Here is an 18,291-nt window from a genome sequence, read left to right as displayed (position 1 = left end):
AGCTATGTGTAAAGCCTCTACAGATTGCTAACTTATATCGAGGTGTAGCTATGTGTAAAGCGTCTGCAGATTGATAACTTGTATCGAGGTGTAGCTATGTATAAAGCGTCTGCAGATTGATAACTTGTATCGGGTTGTAGCTATGTGTAAAGCCTCTACAGATTGCTAACTTATATCGAGGTGTAGCTATGTGTAAAGCGTCTGCAGATTGATAACTTGTATCTAGGTGCAGCTATGTGTAAATATATGACGATTGATAACTTGTATCTAAGTGTAACGCTATGTGCAAAGTGTATGAAGATTGATAACTTGTATCTAAGTGTAGCTATGTGTAAATATCTGAGGATTGATAACTTTTATCTTAGTGTAGCTATATGTAAAGTGTATGAAGATTAATAACTTAGATATAAGTGTAGGTATGTGTAAACCGTTTTAAGATTGATAACTTATATATAGGTGTAGCTATGTGTAAAGTGTATGAATAGTGATAACTTCTATCTAGTTGCAGCTATGTGTTAAGCGTCTGAAGTTTGATAATGAAAATGGCAATTAATATTGTTTTCAACTTTTTCATAACTACCGGAAAATGATAACATTATGCATTTGATGCACATTGGCAACACTTGTATTCATCAACTTTAATTTTGAATCATCAAAAAACATTGTCATGTACACTCACATACACTTACACATTCTACAAGCAGTTTGAAATATACGAATCAGTTAAATTACCATTTTTAATTTGACAACAAACTAATAATACATGATATATAGATATATTTAATACATAAATAAAATACAATATAGATGCTATTCAAAAATGCATACATGTAACACATAATTGTACATGCATACAAAAGTACAAGCCACGCACATACATGTACGTACATATGTATGCATGTTACATAAATATAGTCATGCTCCTTCAACTCAAAGATAACCAAACCGCAAATTGAAGTTGAAAATGGCAACCCAATGTGACATTTAATTACAAATTATAACATAACATACATTTGATCGCAAGTCAAACTACATAACCTAGATTACATCAATTCACAATGTTTTACTAATTTTATATATATACATATATATAATTATGACCTTTAGCCATCGTGGGGTTGTCAAAATCCGCCAAACCCGAAAAGTACATATTATGTAATTTAAAATTATAAACTGCTTAGATAAAGAAACATAAAGTTCTCTCCTGGAGACTGAACGCAAACTTTTTCCTGCTAAAGCTAGAAGTGAGGCTACAAAGTGCGCATGCCTGTCAAGATTGTTCCCTAATATGGATTGACCAATCAAATTAAAGGAAAAGTTTCTCATCTGATTATATAAACAAGAGGCCCAATGGACCTACATCCTCACCTGAAATTAATTTCTTACTCGTAATCTTAAAAGTGGACTAAAATACAGCTACAGGCAGAATATCAGTGTTTGATTCATAAGAACCTATTAAGATATTTAAAATATGACGCCTGTGACCTTGAATTCGAACAAGGACATTAGGGTCAAGGTGACTCATTTGAACAAACTTGGCAGCCCTATATCCCAGCATGCTACAGACCCAATTTCAGTACCTGGGGCCTTTTGGTTATTGAGAAGAAGTGGTTTGAAGATTTTAAGACATTTGACCCCTGTCACCTTGAAAGTTGGTCAAGGTCATTGATTTGAACAAACATGGTAGCTATTCATCCAAGCATGATACAGGCCCTATATCAGTTCCCTGGGTCTTTTGGGTATTGAAAAGAAGTTGTTTGAAGAGTTTAAGACATTTTACCCCTGTGACCTTGAAAGTGGGTCAAAGTCATTAATCTGGACAAACCTGGCAGTCCTTTATCCCAGCATGCTACAGGCCGAATGTCAGTACCCGGGGCCTTTTGGTTATTGAGAAGAAGTGGTTTGAAGATTTTAAGACATTTGACCCCTGTCACCTTGAAAGTTGGTCAAGGTCATTGATTTGAACAAACATGGTAGCTATTCATCCAAGCATGATACAGGCCCTATATCAGTACCCTGGGCCTTTTGGGTATTGAAAAGAAGTTGTTTGAAGATTTTAACATATTTGACCCCTGTGACCTTGAAAGATGGTCAATGTCATTCATTTGAACAATTTGGTAGCCCTTCATCCCAGTATGCTACATGCCCTATATTAGTACCTTGTGCTTTTTGGTTATTGAGAAGTTGTTTGAAGATTTTAAGACATTTGACTCCTGTAACCTTGAAAGTGGGTCAAAGTCATTAATCTGGACAAACCTGGCAGTCCTTTATCCCAGCATGCTACAGGCCGAATATCAGTACCCTGGGCCTTTTGGTTATTGAGAAAAAGTCCTTCGAAGATTTTAAGACATCTGACCCCAATGACCTTGAAATTGGGTTAAAGTCATTCATTTGGCCAAACTTGGCAGTCCTTCATCACAGCATGCTACAGGCCCAATATCAGTATCCTGTGCCTTTTGCTTATTAAGGGGAAGTCGTTTAAAGATTGTAAGACATTTTACCCCTATGACCTAGAAAGAAGGTCAAGGTCATTCATTTGGACAAACTTGGCAGTCCTTCATCCCATCATGCTACATGCCCAATATCAGTACCCTGGGCCTTTTGGTTATTGAGAAAAAGTCTTTCGAAGATTTTAAAACATCTGACCCCAATGACCTTGAAATTGGGTCAAAGTCATTCATTTGGCCAAACTTGGCAGTCCTTCATCACAGCATGCTACAGGCCAAAAATCAGTACCCTGGGCCTTTTTGCTTATTGAGGGGAAGTCGTTTAAAGATTGTAAGGCATTTTACCCTGTGACCTTGAAAGTGGATCAAGGTCATTCATTTGGACAAACCTGGCAGTCCTTCATCACAGCATGCTACAGGCCCAATATCAGTACCCTGGGCCTTTTGGTTATTAAGAAGAAGTCGTTTGAAGAGTTTACGACATTTATCCCTGTGACCTTTNTTTGAAGAGTTTACGACATTTTACCCCTGTGACCTTGAAAGTGGGTCAAAGTCATTTATTTGGACAAACTTGGCAGTCCTTTAATCCCAGCATGCTATAGGCCGAATATCAGTACCCTGGGCCTTTTGGTTATTGAGGAGAAGTCGTTTGAAGAGTTTACGACATCTGACCCCAATGACCTTGAAATTGGGTCAAAGTCGTTCATTACCCTTCGGGCCAGGCGAGCTAAAAAATTGAATTTGAAATACTTACCTTCTATTAGTTATTATAATAAAATCATACAAACATAATTTAAAAGTTAGTTCCCCGTAATAATTGGGGAGCATTATCATAAACTGACATCATACACAATATTTTGCTAATTATATATAAATAAGAAAGGATTAAATGTCCGTGTAAAGGAAGTTAATATAAAAAAAAAAAAAAGATTTAACGACCGACTCAAAGACGATTTTGATTTTCTGAGCTGTTTATTTAAACAGGTCCCACATAATGCTTCACTCATTTCCTTTGATGTTGTTAGATTATACACTTATATACCATATGATCGTGGTATTGAAGTTGTTTGGTTGAACATAAAACGAGAAGAAAAAAAAAATCTCGCTTTAGTAATGAATGTATACTCCAAACTCGAGACATTGTTCTCAATCGTAATTCTTTTTGTTTTGACCAAGAATATTTTCAGCAGATTAGGGTACAGCGATGGGAACTAAAGTTGTCCCTACATAAGCAACTTTATTTTTAGGATACTTAGAGGAAACACTTTATTCTAAGATTGAAACAAAGTTTCGGGAAAACTTAACTGAATTTATCAGAAATATTGTTTTAAGGTTCCTCGACGATTGTTTCGTTATATGGCCTTCAGATAAGGATTTAAATGAATTTCAAAACCTGTTGAATTATTTTCATCCTTCTATTTGTTATACGATGGCGTGTAGCGAAACGTCTTGACCTTTCTTAGATGTTTTAGTTCAACTAGATTCAAATAAGATTACAACGAATTTATATATTGTAAGGCTACAGATACACATAATTAACTAAATTTTTACTCTAACCACAGTAAACACACTAAAGTTAATATTCCTTTTAATCTTGCCTCACGGATTGTCACTATCGTCAGTGACCAACAAGCTCGAATTGCTAGACTTTTGATAATTCTAACTCATTTATTGCGCGGACGTATATATTCACTCGTTCACTCCGCGCACTCGTGAATATATTCGTCCGCCTAATAAACATTTCAGTTCGCCATGACAAGGGGATTCCCATATAAAGTAGTTCCGGCTAGTAGGTGAATACAACATTCGTTGTTGACATTCGTTGTATTTCATGGCCTAAAAAGTGCTTGTATTACAAGATTCAACAGATATCTGATAAATTGTGGTGGGATATATTCTATCAGTGGAATGTGATATGTCATTCTGGTGTTTTGCCATGGACTCAAATCCACGGGTATCTTCACTGAATCATTCCTCAAGATAAAGGATGGAGGAAATATGGTACGATTTCTTTATTGTAATAGCAAACCATCTATCGCATGGATTTTGACTTACCTGTTATACGTTGTATTGTTTCTTGTCTTTACCTTGTCTTTGACAGTTTTCAGACTAGATGCAGACAAAACCCAGGCTCCGTCTTGCACAGCAATGTATCTATCATCATTGATCATCAGCATTCATGTCAGTATCCGTATTAATATCCCTTTGATCTAAGACACATAGATACAAGATTTACCACCATAATTGCATAGATACCTTTCTAGTTGAACGTCGTGTATGCATGCACATTTGTTGTTTACCCAAACGGTGTTAGAGGTTGTAATAACACTTTATGACAGCACTGTCGACGCACAAGTGCATAATTCATATTAAAAATAAAACCGGCCTCTTGTGTTATTTATGTATGTATGTATGTACTGAACATTATTCACACGTTAAAACAGCTTTGTAACTGATAATGTTATCTTAACACACACGCACACTACCCCCCACACAAATTAGGACATAATAAACATAAACATCAAGTAACCTTTCACCCGGTAGTTCTTATTCAGACGTTATAAATAGAACTATATATATATATATTCAAGTCTATATATAAAAACACAAAAAACCCAGTCTATTTTCAGAATTATATATATACATGTACAGCTGCCCTGACATGAGGCCGTTTTTGTCTGTAGATGTTTTACACATCTATAGCTTTTTTGCAGTAGACTTGTGTGTCCGTAAGGGTGCAGTACATGCGTTCAGAGTGAATGTTTTCTTCACGGTGACCGTTTCAGCTGTGTGTGATCAAGCTCCCATCATCATATCTTATTTCTTCCAAACACGAAAAGTTATATAGGAAATAGAAAATACACAGATACACAGATTTTATTATGACGTAGTATATTGACTGAAAAAAATATATAAGCTGGTTAGATAATGCATTACTAGTACACTACAAGTATACAAAAAATGTTACTTATAAGGACTCATATTTTACTGGAAAGGAAGAAAGGAAACTTCCTCTGCAAAAATACAACAGTCTCGTACAAATGTAAACGTGTACACAACTGACCGTAATTGTCACGTACATAGAGTCTGCTACACTTAGCGTAACATCGTCTACATTCAATACAATACAATACAATAAACTTTATTTAACGTCGGATATTTAAAAACATTTAACATTAGCTATTAAAAGCTATTATTCCAACAAACATAAGTAAAAAGCTTCAATTCAAGACATTACATATATAAAACGTTATGAAATAGAAAGTGTTAAAACATAAGTTACCATACAAAGTTATAAGCTAAATATATATACATGCATACATATAGCATAACAGTATGTTTTACCATAAAATACATAAAACATTGAAGAAAAGAACATACACATAAAGACGACATTAACTACAGGTTTCTGCTTAAGGTAAAACATCAATCCGCCTGAAGAAGCCCTAGAAGGCAGAAAGGCCTAGCGGACGATCTGAAAAATTTATGTTTTTATTCTATATTTTCCTTCGCAAGGACTTATTTATTTATTATATACTATATGTATATATATATAAAGAAAAAATCTCAACAATTTAGACATTAGGTTTTTTAAGAAGAAACAAAAAAATAGGATCCAAACTGTCAACCAACTGGCATATCTATCCCTAGTAAGACCTTCCGTAGAGTACCTGTTCTACCTGGGACCCACACACCAAATCAGACATAAACAACTAAAATTGAAATGGTTCAACGTAGAGCAGCCCGTTATGTCTCCAACAAGTTTAGGAACACATCCAGCGTTGATGACATGCTAGAATGGCGCTATTTAGCTGATAGAAGAAAACATCAAAGGCTTACCGCTCTACTGTAAGGAAAACTCCACTCACTCCACCAAATCGCCTCTCACGCCATTCCCATCAAAATTCTTACCAAATACCCTATCTTGCAAAACGTAGTGTATACAATTTTTCTTTTTTTTCAAGAACCATTTCCGACTGGAACAACCTACCGCGACATATCACCTCAATTGGTTCTCTTGTTTCCTTCAAATTAGCACATTACTGTGTCCGGATAGGTATTTTCTACTACCGTAACTATCATCGATCATGTAATTACACATACATGACCGGGTCTGTACTAGTGGATATTTTATTTGTATTAATTGTATTATATGCATCGCATATCTTAATGTACATGTTACAAGTCTCATGCAAACTTAAATATGACATTAATACCCGAACCAGGCAAGTACCCTACGAAGTGAAGAGCGTCATATCTATTTGCTTTACTATGTGTATATCTTTAGTATTTCTCCGAATATTACTCCTTCTCTCTGGCGACATTGAAAGTAATCCCGGGCCTAACATGTCTGACGTATCATCAGTTTCTTCGTGCTCATCTAACTTTACAACATTATTTGACGATGCCAATATACTTTTGTTCACCTAAACGTTCAAAGCATAAAGCATAAATTTGATATTCTCTTCAGTGAACTGTATAAGATTATATCCTTTCTTTTACCGAAACATGGCTTAGTCCTGATGAGATAATTTCTGATTCCGAATTTCCTGGGTTTTCTTCCCTATATTGTTATTGTAGACCTCATAGGCAAGGAGGTGAGGTCTCAGTATACGTTAGCACCAGCATAACATCTAAGCGTCGATCTGACTTAGAATTACCCTCAGTTGAGTGCGTTTGGGTGCAACTTAACATACTAGGTAAACTAGTTCTGTATGGGACATTCTATAGACCCCCAGATGAACCTGTTTCTCCTTGGGACCATATTGCTCATTCTATCAAACTTGCTTTAAACACTGGAATTCCCAACATTATAATAACCGGCGACTTCAACGCAAACATACTAAATAATAATAATAACCACTCTATTCACCTTCGCAACTTACTAACTATTTACAATCTTACACAGAGTGTCGCCAATCCTATATTTTTCACTGAATCGTCTTCATCTCTCCTAGATATAGTCTGTGCTAGTGACCCATCCTTAATTAACTTATGTCATGTCGGTGAAAGCTTCCTAGACCAGCCTATTATATATCATTGCCCAGTATATGGTAGCCTTAATATATCCAAACCCATTCAATCATGTTTTAAACGTAACATTTTGTTATATGACCTCGGTGACTATGACGATTACAGAGACAATCTTTCTAAAATTGACTGGGACAGCATTCTAGATAATAATAACATAGACAGATGTACTGATCTACTTACTGACATTATACTTAAGACGGCAATAGAATGTATACCGAATAAGACTATAACTGTAAGAAGTAACGCTCCCGCATGGTTAAACAACAGAGTAAGAAAACTGATCCGAAAAAGAAAATACCTTCATCGAAAAGCTAAGCATTCTGGTAAAGTAGACGACTGGGCAAAATTTAGAAAATTCAGAAATACTTGCATAAACGCCATTCGTAATTCCAAACGTGACTATTTTAACAAACTCTGTGATAAACTCAACTATAACACTAACACTTGTGCCAAGGAATGGTGGAAGATTATAAATAGTTGTATGTCTAACTGTAAAAGAAAAGGCGGCATTCCTCCTTTTTCTGACAATAACGACATTTTATATGCAATCTCGATAAAGCAAACGCTTTTAACATTTTTTTTCTCCTCACAATCTACTATTAATGACTCTAATAGTGATCCCCCTGTTCTAAACTATTCTCATACTCACATACTTTCCGACATTGTAATATCTCGTCAAGACGTTCTTGATGCAACACATTCCCTTGACATGAAGAAAGACTCTGGTCCCGACCTTTTAAGTCCTCGTTTGATTAAGGAAGCTGCCGATATTCTTAACTATCCACTACAAATACTATTTAACCTTTCGCTCACTGAATGTATTTTTCCGTCATCTTGGAAAACTGCTCATGTGACACCAGTATTTAAAAAAGACGATCCATCTACTTTAAGTAATTATCGTCCTATCTCTCTATTATCAATTGTTGGGAAATGTTGGAACGCTGTGTATATGAATATGTTTACAACTATCTTATTGATAAATCCTTATTAACACCCTTCCAGTCTGGTTTCAGATCCGGTGATTCCACTATAAATCAACTTCTATCTATTTCTAATGATATCTTCTCTGCTCTGGATAAAGGTAAAGAAGTCCGAATGGTCTTCTGTGATATCAGCAAAGCGTTTGACCGAGTATGGCATCGAGGCCTTCTTTCTAAACTAAAATCTTTCGGCATCACAGGAAATGTTTTTACTTGGTTCTCAGATTACTTACTTAATCGCTGTCAACGTGTTGTTATATATGGTAAACAATCTTATTTAGCATATATCATAGCAGGAGTTCCACGGGGATCAAATTTAGGTCCACTGCTCTTTTTAATCTTTATAAATGATATTGTCAAACACATCGATTGTACTATAAAGTTATTTGCTGACGATACGTCTCTATATGTCAAAGTGGAGTCACCGGGTCCGACCGCAAACCTGTTAAATAATAATCTAATGAAAATTCACGGTTGGTCTAAAACTTGCCTTGGAAATTTTAATCCTAACAAAAGTGTAACAATGACTGTTAGTAAGAAACTCGAAAAACCGATCCATCCCTCTCTATATATGAGCAGTCACTTGCCATAAACATCTCGGTATCTCTATCTCAGCCAATGGAAGTTGGAGTGACCATATTCAAAACATTATTAGTAAATCCTCTAAAAAACTTAGCATAATTAGGAATCTAAATTCTATCATTGATAGAAAGTCTCTTCAAACGATATACTATACTTTTATAAGACCCTTATTAGAATATATCGACTTTTTTCATACCGGTCTGTTGTCGATAATCGACGACAGACCGATATGAAAAAAGTCGATAAAACGTCGGAATAATTCGGACTATAGAATATGGTGATATTGTATGGGACAACATAACTTTAGGCCAAAGCCAGTTGATTGAAACCATACAGCTCGAAGCAGCCAGAATCGTGACTGGGGCAACCAAACTCACAAGTCACGACAGACTATATGCAGAATCTGGTTGGGACCCCCTTATTGTCCGAAGGAGAAAACACAAACTAATCCAATTTCATAAGATTGTTCATGGTCAGTGTCCTTCTTATCTTGCTAACGTTCTACCTGATCGCCATTTAAATATACATATTTACAATACAAGAAGAGCTTACAATTTCTGTCAAGTCAACTGTCGAACTGTACTCTTTCCTCCCCTCTTCTGTTGATTTATGGAATGCACTACCAGATAACGTAAAAAACAATCCCTCAATTACTAACCTACATCAAAAAAAATATAAATGGCGACATTCTCTCTGTTCCTCAGCACTATTACTAATGCAGAAGCAGACAAGGTCAGATCCATCATGCACGACTTAGGATGAACTGTAGCTCCTTAAATACTCACCTGTTTGCACGAAACTTAGTTGATAGTCCCATGTGCTCATGTAATTTGTCTACTGAAACTACAGAACATTTCCTTCTCCAATGTCCTAAATACCAGCAGATGAGAATCCAATGTTTTAGTCGCCTACCTCCTAACTATAATGTAAGCTTGTTACTTTATGTTAGACTCGAACTACCAATTCACTTAAAACTATTTTTGACTGTATTCGAAACTTCATCATTCAGTCTTCAATCCTTTGGCCAAGGGGACTCAATTTTGTACAAACGGTGGAGGGGTCCGTCCCCTCGGGGCAGAGGGTTGCCGGGGCCTGATATGGGAAAAAGAGGTAAAACCCTTTGAAATCCTTTTTCTACCATAGGAATTAAGGGATTTTATCCCAATTCAACCTGGAGCATCCTTGGGCAAAGTGGCCCAAATTTTGTATAAATGGTGGGTTGGGACCCTTGGGGGCTAAAAGTTGTGGGGCTCAATATGAAAATTCGATGTTTAAATCTTTGAATTCTTTCTTCTTCTGTACCATTCATTGGAGAATTTTTATGTAATAGGAATAATTTCCAATGGTTGCTTTATTTTCCATGTAAGCGATACAAGCCCTCTGTGCCTCTTGTTCGTAAACAGTATTATACAATTATGGACTTTTGTGCTGGTGAATATGATGTGATATGAACAGGCTGAAAGAGTGATATCACTTTTTCAGGTTCATATCACATAATATTTACCAGCACAAAAGCCCATAGCTGTTTTATTATATGCTTTTACAATAAAATAAAACAAAACTCAAGGTTCTGATTTTTGTACGCAAGCCTAGGCTATAGCTCCGTGTAATTATATTCAGTAATTTAGCCAGGTTTGAATTCAACAGTTCAGCATCGTAGCTTTCGAAGACATCGTCTAGGTTCTTTTTCTTAAGATAAGCATGGAGGAAATGCACTGTGCGTTCAATGGCCTTTTTAATGCTAACAGCATCTTTATCTTAGAATAGTTTTGGTAATTTTCTGATGTAACGGAGGAGAAACGTTCGCCAGCAGCCGTCTTCTAATGTCGTCTGACAGATCGCGTTCCGGTCTAACTGCGCATGCGCTGCGGGGTTCCCAGGAATTTCCATATATGCTATATTTAGAAATCACTCTTGGATAATGTCTATTTTTAAAGAACTGGTCACGTGTATATGATCCGACCAATGGGATTGCGAAACTTTTCATGCAGATAATAAACTTCGTTAACTGATTAATTTCCGTGCTACTTTTCTGCAAATTTTTGATTAAAATAGGGTTTCTTAAACATCCGCGCAGACTAAATGGTGGTTTTTTTCACTCCCAAAAATAAACAAAGTATCCATGTCGGCATAGCTTGCGTAGGCAAAAAGAGTCCGATTGAACTAGATCTCCGGTAGACGCCGACATTGCCGATTGAAAATACGTGGTATGACATGTGATTATTATACCTAATGCTTATAACATTTGTCATGTTCCTCTGCTGCCTCATACATTTTACAACTCGAAATATAACTATGTAATGCTTTATTATGACTGGTTTGGCGGTTTGTCTAATAATTTACCAGACAGTATCGTAATGCTTATGTTGGGCACAATGGCGCATAATCATAGTGCCATGAGGGGTCCTCCTTAAAAGCGTCTTCAAACGACAACAAGCGTTTTCTTCTACTACAGTACTTCCGATACTGAGTTGGATTAGGTTGAAAGAATCACGCCCTTTTTTGCTCGAAGTGTTTAAAACAACTTTGTGTGTTTTTATTTTACTTCATTCCCCATTTCAGTAATAAAAAAATAATATAGTCTACAAGACAATAAACAACAAAGAAGACACATTAAAACTACAACACGACCTCGATGCAGCAGGACAATGGGAGACAGACTGGTTAATGCAATTGCACCCCGACAAATGTAACATACTTAACATTACACCGAAACGCAACAAAATACACCATGATTACAAACTCCACAACCACACATTACACAAAGTAGAAACAAGCAAATACTTAGGACTAACACTACAAAACAACCTACGATGGGACAAACACATAAACAATATCACAGCCAATGCCAATAGGTCCCTAGGTTTTCTCAAACGCAACCTGAAAATAAACTCACCACATATAAAAGAACATGCATACAAAGCACTAGTTAGGCCTAAACTTGAATACTGCTCTTCCATTTGGGATCCACACAACACAAACCAAATTAAACAAATAGAAAAAACACAACGAAGAGCAGCACGCTACGTACAAAACAGATACCACAACACTAGTTCCGTAACAGACATGATCCACACACTTCAATGGCCAACACTACAAACACGACGCTTATACACTAGAATTATCCTTTTTTACAAAATTATACACAGAATCGTAGCTTTAAACCCAACACATATACTCACACCTGTAGACCCCCGCACCAGACAGGTACACCCGTACGCATACAAACACATATCTGCTACAAAGGACACCTACAAATACTCATTCTTCCCACACACAGTAACACAATGGAATCTCCTCCCCTTAGCAGCAGTCCAATGCACAACACTAGAGGACTTCAAGGCACACTTACCCTACACATCCCTTGAAGCCCTTATCACACACTAGTACATACACCAGATTTTAACTTTTTATCTATACCTTGGACAAAAAAATCACAATAAAAAACACCCCACCCCTAATCACTATAAATAACCCCTTCACGCCTCTACAATAGGACCCCCGATGGCATAATCATCAAACTGATGGAGCCCTCGTATAAAGAAGATGAAGAAGAGTAATAAAACTGTTACCCAAATGTAGGATTATTACCTATATGCGCCGTTGTGCCTAACCTATTGAAGCCCTCTAATGATCAGGTCCAGTACATTCTTCCGATTGAGCTTTATAGATGTTTAGACCAATAGCGCTATTGTAAAGATCAATTCATCATAACTCGGTCAATTTTTCAAATATCAAATTGAAGTTTGGAATAGAGATGTATTATAGTCATACTTACCAACATATCTTCTGATGTCGCTTTCTTTATTCAGTATTTTTAAAGATTTTTTTTGATGACGCTTGTTGTCACTTGAAGATGATTTTAAGGATGACTGGCCATATATATATATATATTGGTAATAGTGAGGCTAAACACAGGTGTTCTGGTTCTGGAATATTTGTTATTTATATATATAATTAGGTTTCACACATCACTGTAATAATAAATAACTGGGTCCTAGAATATATATAACATTATCTGTTTGTGATGTTGGGGTTCTTTTTACACCCACACTCGACAATCACTTTGATGTTCTTGATCACTTTGGTGTTCTTTTTGTTTATTGCATTTGGAGACAGATCCTTAAAATGATGTAAAACACTAACTGTACAATACAGACAACTATATTACACATATTGCTTATCGAAAGATCAGTTTGACCAAAAATTGAATTTTTGTATCGTTACATATAAATTAAGTAACTCTCATAATATAATGTAATTTATACTTGACTTGTACTTAAGGCTAACTTAGACCACAGGTACTAGCCTCATCTGTCAATACACCTATAATATATATTATAGGTGTTTAGACAGACGAGGCTAGTACCTGTGCTTAGACAATGGAATCTAGGTTAAGTCTTAGATAAAAATCTACCCAATAATATTGGATTAACTAAATAATAAATGAATATAAACAATCTTTATTTAATGTCTTGTACATTGTCAACAACAAACTGATGAAGCGGCACTGGACTGGGTCAATTATCGGTCACCAGGTAGCTCATTTGGTAGTGAGTCCGTTTAGAGTTAAGAGGGTCCAGAGTTTGTTGACCCTCCCCCCAAATGGTTAGTCCAGTCAACAAAAGTATACAAATACAGGCTCTGATAGCAAGTATAGGGAATAGAAAGTATGGGTCACATGATACAGCGGCATGAACGGAATAGGTAACTCGCTAAAACAAATTTCAAGGATAAAGTATTTATTTTTTATCAAACCCAAATAATCAATATTAAAGCAAAAACATGAAATTGACAATTAATACAACAGGATGCCACATATTTAAGTATCGCACCCCACTAGATATAACACCCCTTATACTATTAAATAGTTATAATATAAGGTTAGTACAGGTAATGTTATTAGCTCACCTGCCCAAAGGATATTTGGCCAGTAGCATGCTGGGATCAAGGGCTACCTAGTTTGTTCAAATAAATGACCTTGACCCACTTTCAAGGTCACAGGTGTCAAATATGTTAAAATCTTCAAAAAACTTCTTCTCAATAACCAAAAGGCCCAGGATACTGATATTGGGCCTGTATCCTGCTGGGATGAAGGGTTACCAAGTTTGTTCAAATGAATGACCTTGACCAACTTTGAAGGTCACTTGGGTCAGATGTCTTAAAATCTTCAAACAACTTCTTTTTAATAACTAAAAGGCCCAGGGTACTGATATTGGACCTGTAGCATGCTAAGATGAAGGGCTACCAAGTTTGTTAAAATAAATGACCTTGACCAACTTTCCAGGTCAAAGGGGTCAAATGTCTTAAAATCTTCAAACAACTTCTTCTCAATAACCAAAAGACCAAGGGAACTGATATTGGGCCTGTATCCTGCTGGGATGAAGGGTTACCAAGTTTGTTCAAATGAATGACCTTGACCAACTTTGAAGGTCACTTGGGTCAGATGTCTTAAAATCTTCAAACAACTTCTTTTTAATAACCAAAAGGCCCAGGGTACTGATATTAAACCTGTAGCATGCTTGGATGAAGGATTACCAAGTTTGTTAAAATGAATGACCTTGACCAATTTTCAGGGTCACAGGGGTCAAATGTCTTAAAACCTGCAAACAACTTCTTCTCAATAACCAAAAAGCCCAGGGTACTGATATTGGGCCTGTAGCATGCTGGAATGAAGGACAACCAAGTTTGTTAAAATGAATGACCTTGATCCACTTTCATCCTAATGTCCTTTGACAATCAAGGTCATAGGCGTCATATGTTTAAATCTTTTAATAGGTTCTTATGACATCTTATGATTACAAGTGTGAGATTAATACGAGGTGAGCGATGCAGGCCCATTGGGCCTCTTGTATATATCACAGTGATGTGCCATTATAACCTAAATATATCAAACATATCCAGGAATAGAACCCCAGTACGTATTCTTCCAAATAAACATATGGACCAAAGTGATTTTGTTTGGCAAGTAGCATGCAGGGATGAAAGGGTTACTAATTTTGTTCAAATAATGAATGAACCTCGCCCACATTCAAGGTCACAGTAGTCAAATATGTCAACAAGTTTAAACTGCTTCTTCTGAAAAAGCATAGGATGGTGATATTTTGCCATTAGCATGCTCAGATTAAGAGCTATCAAGGTTTTTCATGTCAATTACCTTGACTCACTTTCAAGGTCATATTTGGTCTAATGTGTTTAAACCTTTAAATGACCTAATCTCAAAATGTGATTAAAATCTTTAAACAGGTTCTTTTGAATGACTTATTGTCATAGATACTTGTATTCTATATTTAGCTTTATTGTAGTCAACTTTTAAGGTTACAAGTGATATTAATACCAGGTGAGAAATGCAGGCACATTGGACCTCTTGTTTCCAATCAAATCATGATGCATTTTGTTTATTTCATCTTTATTATTTCCCATGAAATCGCGCAAGGTATGGTTTTCTTTTCAGAAATGATTTATCAAAGCTATAGTCATGCTAGATAAAGCAGTTTCTAACACTTAGTTATGTTTTTGGAAATGAAAGGGGATCCTTAAAATTGTAAAAGTCACTACTCTGTCTATGGTAACTGATTGTTTTGTTGTTTCAGGTTTAACTAGGAAAACTTGTCATGGACCTCGAGTTGTTTCTCATCAACATAAAAACCTGTAGCAGAATATCATCAGATATTTACCAGATAGAATATTACTTGTTTCTGTCTTGATGGGATACAACTCTCAGAGTAGGTCAGTATGGAGCAAAGTAGGGAAAACAGGGAACACAGGAGAAAGCGTGCGCCCTTTCAAGATGGAACAGCAGAAGATGGACCAGACAATGATCATTCTCTCCCGAATTCTTCAGTGGTTAATAGCCTGGATGCTGAGGAATCCCTTGGAGAAAACAATGGATCCAATGCTAATAAAGTATGCCAAGATTGAAATCTGATGTTAACGTCTTTCTTTAAACAACTTTTTCTAAATAAACCACCAAAGGGCTTGAAGTTGTAATTTTTGGCATGCAGCATACTGGGGGAAATTAAGGGCTATAACATTTTTTCAAATGAATGATCTAAAGTTCATGATCATATGCCTTACATCTGTAAATTCTTTTAAAACAGATTTTTCCAAATAACCATTAGCTTAGTTTTTTGATATTTTGTCTGTAAGGTTCCGAGATAAATGGCCACACTATCAATTTGTTGGTAATAAGTGACCTTGACCACTTCCACATTTTTAGCTCACCTGGCACGAAGTGCCAAGTGGGCTTATTATGCCCTAGTGCGGCGTCTGGCGTTCCGTCCGGCATCAATATTTTACTTTAATCGACTTTTTAATAACCGAAAGGCCTAGGGTGATGATATTTGGCCAGAAGCAAACTTGGATGAAGGGCTACCAAGTTTGTTCAAATAAATGACCTTCACCCATTTTCAAGGTCACAGGGGTCAATTGTCTTAAAAAATCTTTAAACAATTTCTTCTGAATAACTTAGAGGCCTAGGATAATGATATTTAGGCAGTAACATGCTAGGATAAAGGGCTACTAAATTTTGTTAAAATGAATGACCTTTACCTATATTCAAGGTCACAGTGGAGGTCAAATATGTTTAAAACCTTTAAACAACTTCTTCTCAATAACCAAGAGGCCTAGGATGATGCTATTTGACCAGTAGTATGCTGTAATAGAGGGCTACAGAGCTTGTTCAAATGAATGACCTTGACTTATATTCATGGTCACAGGGGTGAAAGATGATTAAAACCTTTAAACAACTTCTCAATAACCAAGAGGCCCAGGATGATGCTATTTGACCAGTAGCATGCTTTAATAGAGGTCTACCAAGTTTGTTCAAACAAATGACCTTTACTTATATTCAAGGTCACAGGGGTGAAATATGTTTAAAACCTTTAAACAACTTCTTCTCAATAACCAAGAGGCCTAGGATGATGCTATTTGACCAGTAGCATGCTAGGATAAAGAGCTACCAGGTTTGTTCAAACAAATGACCTTCATCTATTTTCAAGGTCACAGGGGTCAATGTGTTAAACATCTTTTAAAAACTTCTTCTCAATAACCAAAGGGCCTTTGCCAGTAACATGCTGGGATGAAGGGCTACCAAGTTTATTCAAATGAATTACCCTCATCTATTTTCAAGGTCACAGGGGTCAAATATGTTTAAAAACTTTAAACAACCTCCTCTCAATAACCAAAAGGTCTTGGATGATGATATTTGGCCATTAACATGCTTGAATGAAGGGCTACCAATTGCAAGTTTGTTTTAATGAATGACCGTTGCTCATATTCAAGGTCACAGGGATCAAATATGTTTAAATCTTTAAATGACTTCTGAATATTCATCAGGTCCAGGGTAATGATATTTAGCCAGAAATATGCCGGGACAGAAGGCTATAATCTTTCATTCAGGTTTACAGACGTCATATGTTTAAATCATTTAATAGATTCAAATTTATCGAACACAGATATTTTGCCTGTAGCTGTGTATTAGTCCACTTTTAAGATTACAAGTGTGAGATTAATACCAGGTGAGCGATTCAGGCCCATTGGGCCTCTTGCTTTTAGAAAGTATTCTGAAAAAGCAACAGACTAAACGTTTTTTGATAAACACAGAGGTCAACTTGTTAAAATTTCAAGTAACGTGTGTTGAAGATCCATATAGCCTGGTCCTGAAACATTTTCCCTCACAGTGTGATAAGAGAATATAAAAAAAAAATCAAATAAATAATCTCAGTCCACTTTCATGGACAGACACAGTAGTCAAATGTGTTAAAACCTTCAACTTTTCAAAGATCATTTTGCCCTAGAGCAGTAATGTTTGGCTTGTGATCAGAGATCAAAATGTCGTTTAAGCGCTGAATAAAAGTTTCTGTAATAATGTAGGTACATGTATAGTCATGAATCTTCATTAACATATGTACCGTGACATGTGCTGTGCTAAATTACTGTCCTACGTATATGTGTGATTATGTGTATTATTGTCTTTTACAGATTTCGGGCCCTGGTCCACCATGTAAAGGTACTGCTTGTTTTATCTAATGTTTTGCAATACATTTTGTACATATATAGTGTACTATGTATAATTCTATCATTTCTGAATTTCATGAAAGATTCATGTATCTAGTAAATACAGTACTTCATAGAATCCATTTTGGAAAATTCTGCCCCTTCTATCATTTTCTAAATTTTCTGAATATACTGTACTTCATTTTCAACTTCTCAGTCATATATCAAATATTTCCCATTTGTTTCTTTGT

At 36.0% G+C, this 18,291-nt stretch overlaps 1 protein-coding gene across 2 annotated transcripts in view; it reads left to right on the top strand.

Annotated features, from left to right (window-relative positions):
- The first annotated feature begins 4,236 nt into the window (after positions 1–4,236).
- Positions 4,237–18,291, top strand: part of LOC110456394 — a 42,296-nt gene continuing 28,241 nt past the window's right edge. The window contains exons 1-3 of one of the 2 annotated variants that reach the window (XM_021507109.1): positions 4,237–4,448; positions 15,637–15,949; positions 18,026–18,053. In XM_021507109.1, the coding sequence (XP_021362784.1) occupies positions 15,779–15,949; positions 18,026–18,053 (199 nt within the window). In that variant the 5' untranslated portion in view covers positions 4,237–4,448; positions 15,637–15,778. Of the gene's footprint in view, positions 4,449–11,170; positions 11,251–15,636; positions 15,950–18,025; positions 18,054–18,291 lie in introns of those variants that run through there. The other variant, XM_021507108.1, reaches the window with a different exon arrangement.

The sequence above is a fragment of the Mizuhopecten yessoensis genome, unplaced genomic scaffold, assembly GCF_002113885.1.
Source record: "Mizuhopecten yessoensis strain PY_sf001 unplaced genomic scaffold, ASM211388v2 scaffold8745, whole genome shotgun sequence".
NCBI classification, from domain to species: domain Eukaryota; kingdom Metazoa; phylum Mollusca; class Bivalvia; order Pectinida; family Pectinidae; genus Mizuhopecten; species Mizuhopecten yessoensis.
Note: the sequence above shows the minus strand (reverse complement) of the source record. Positions and strands in the feature narration are given on the sequence as shown.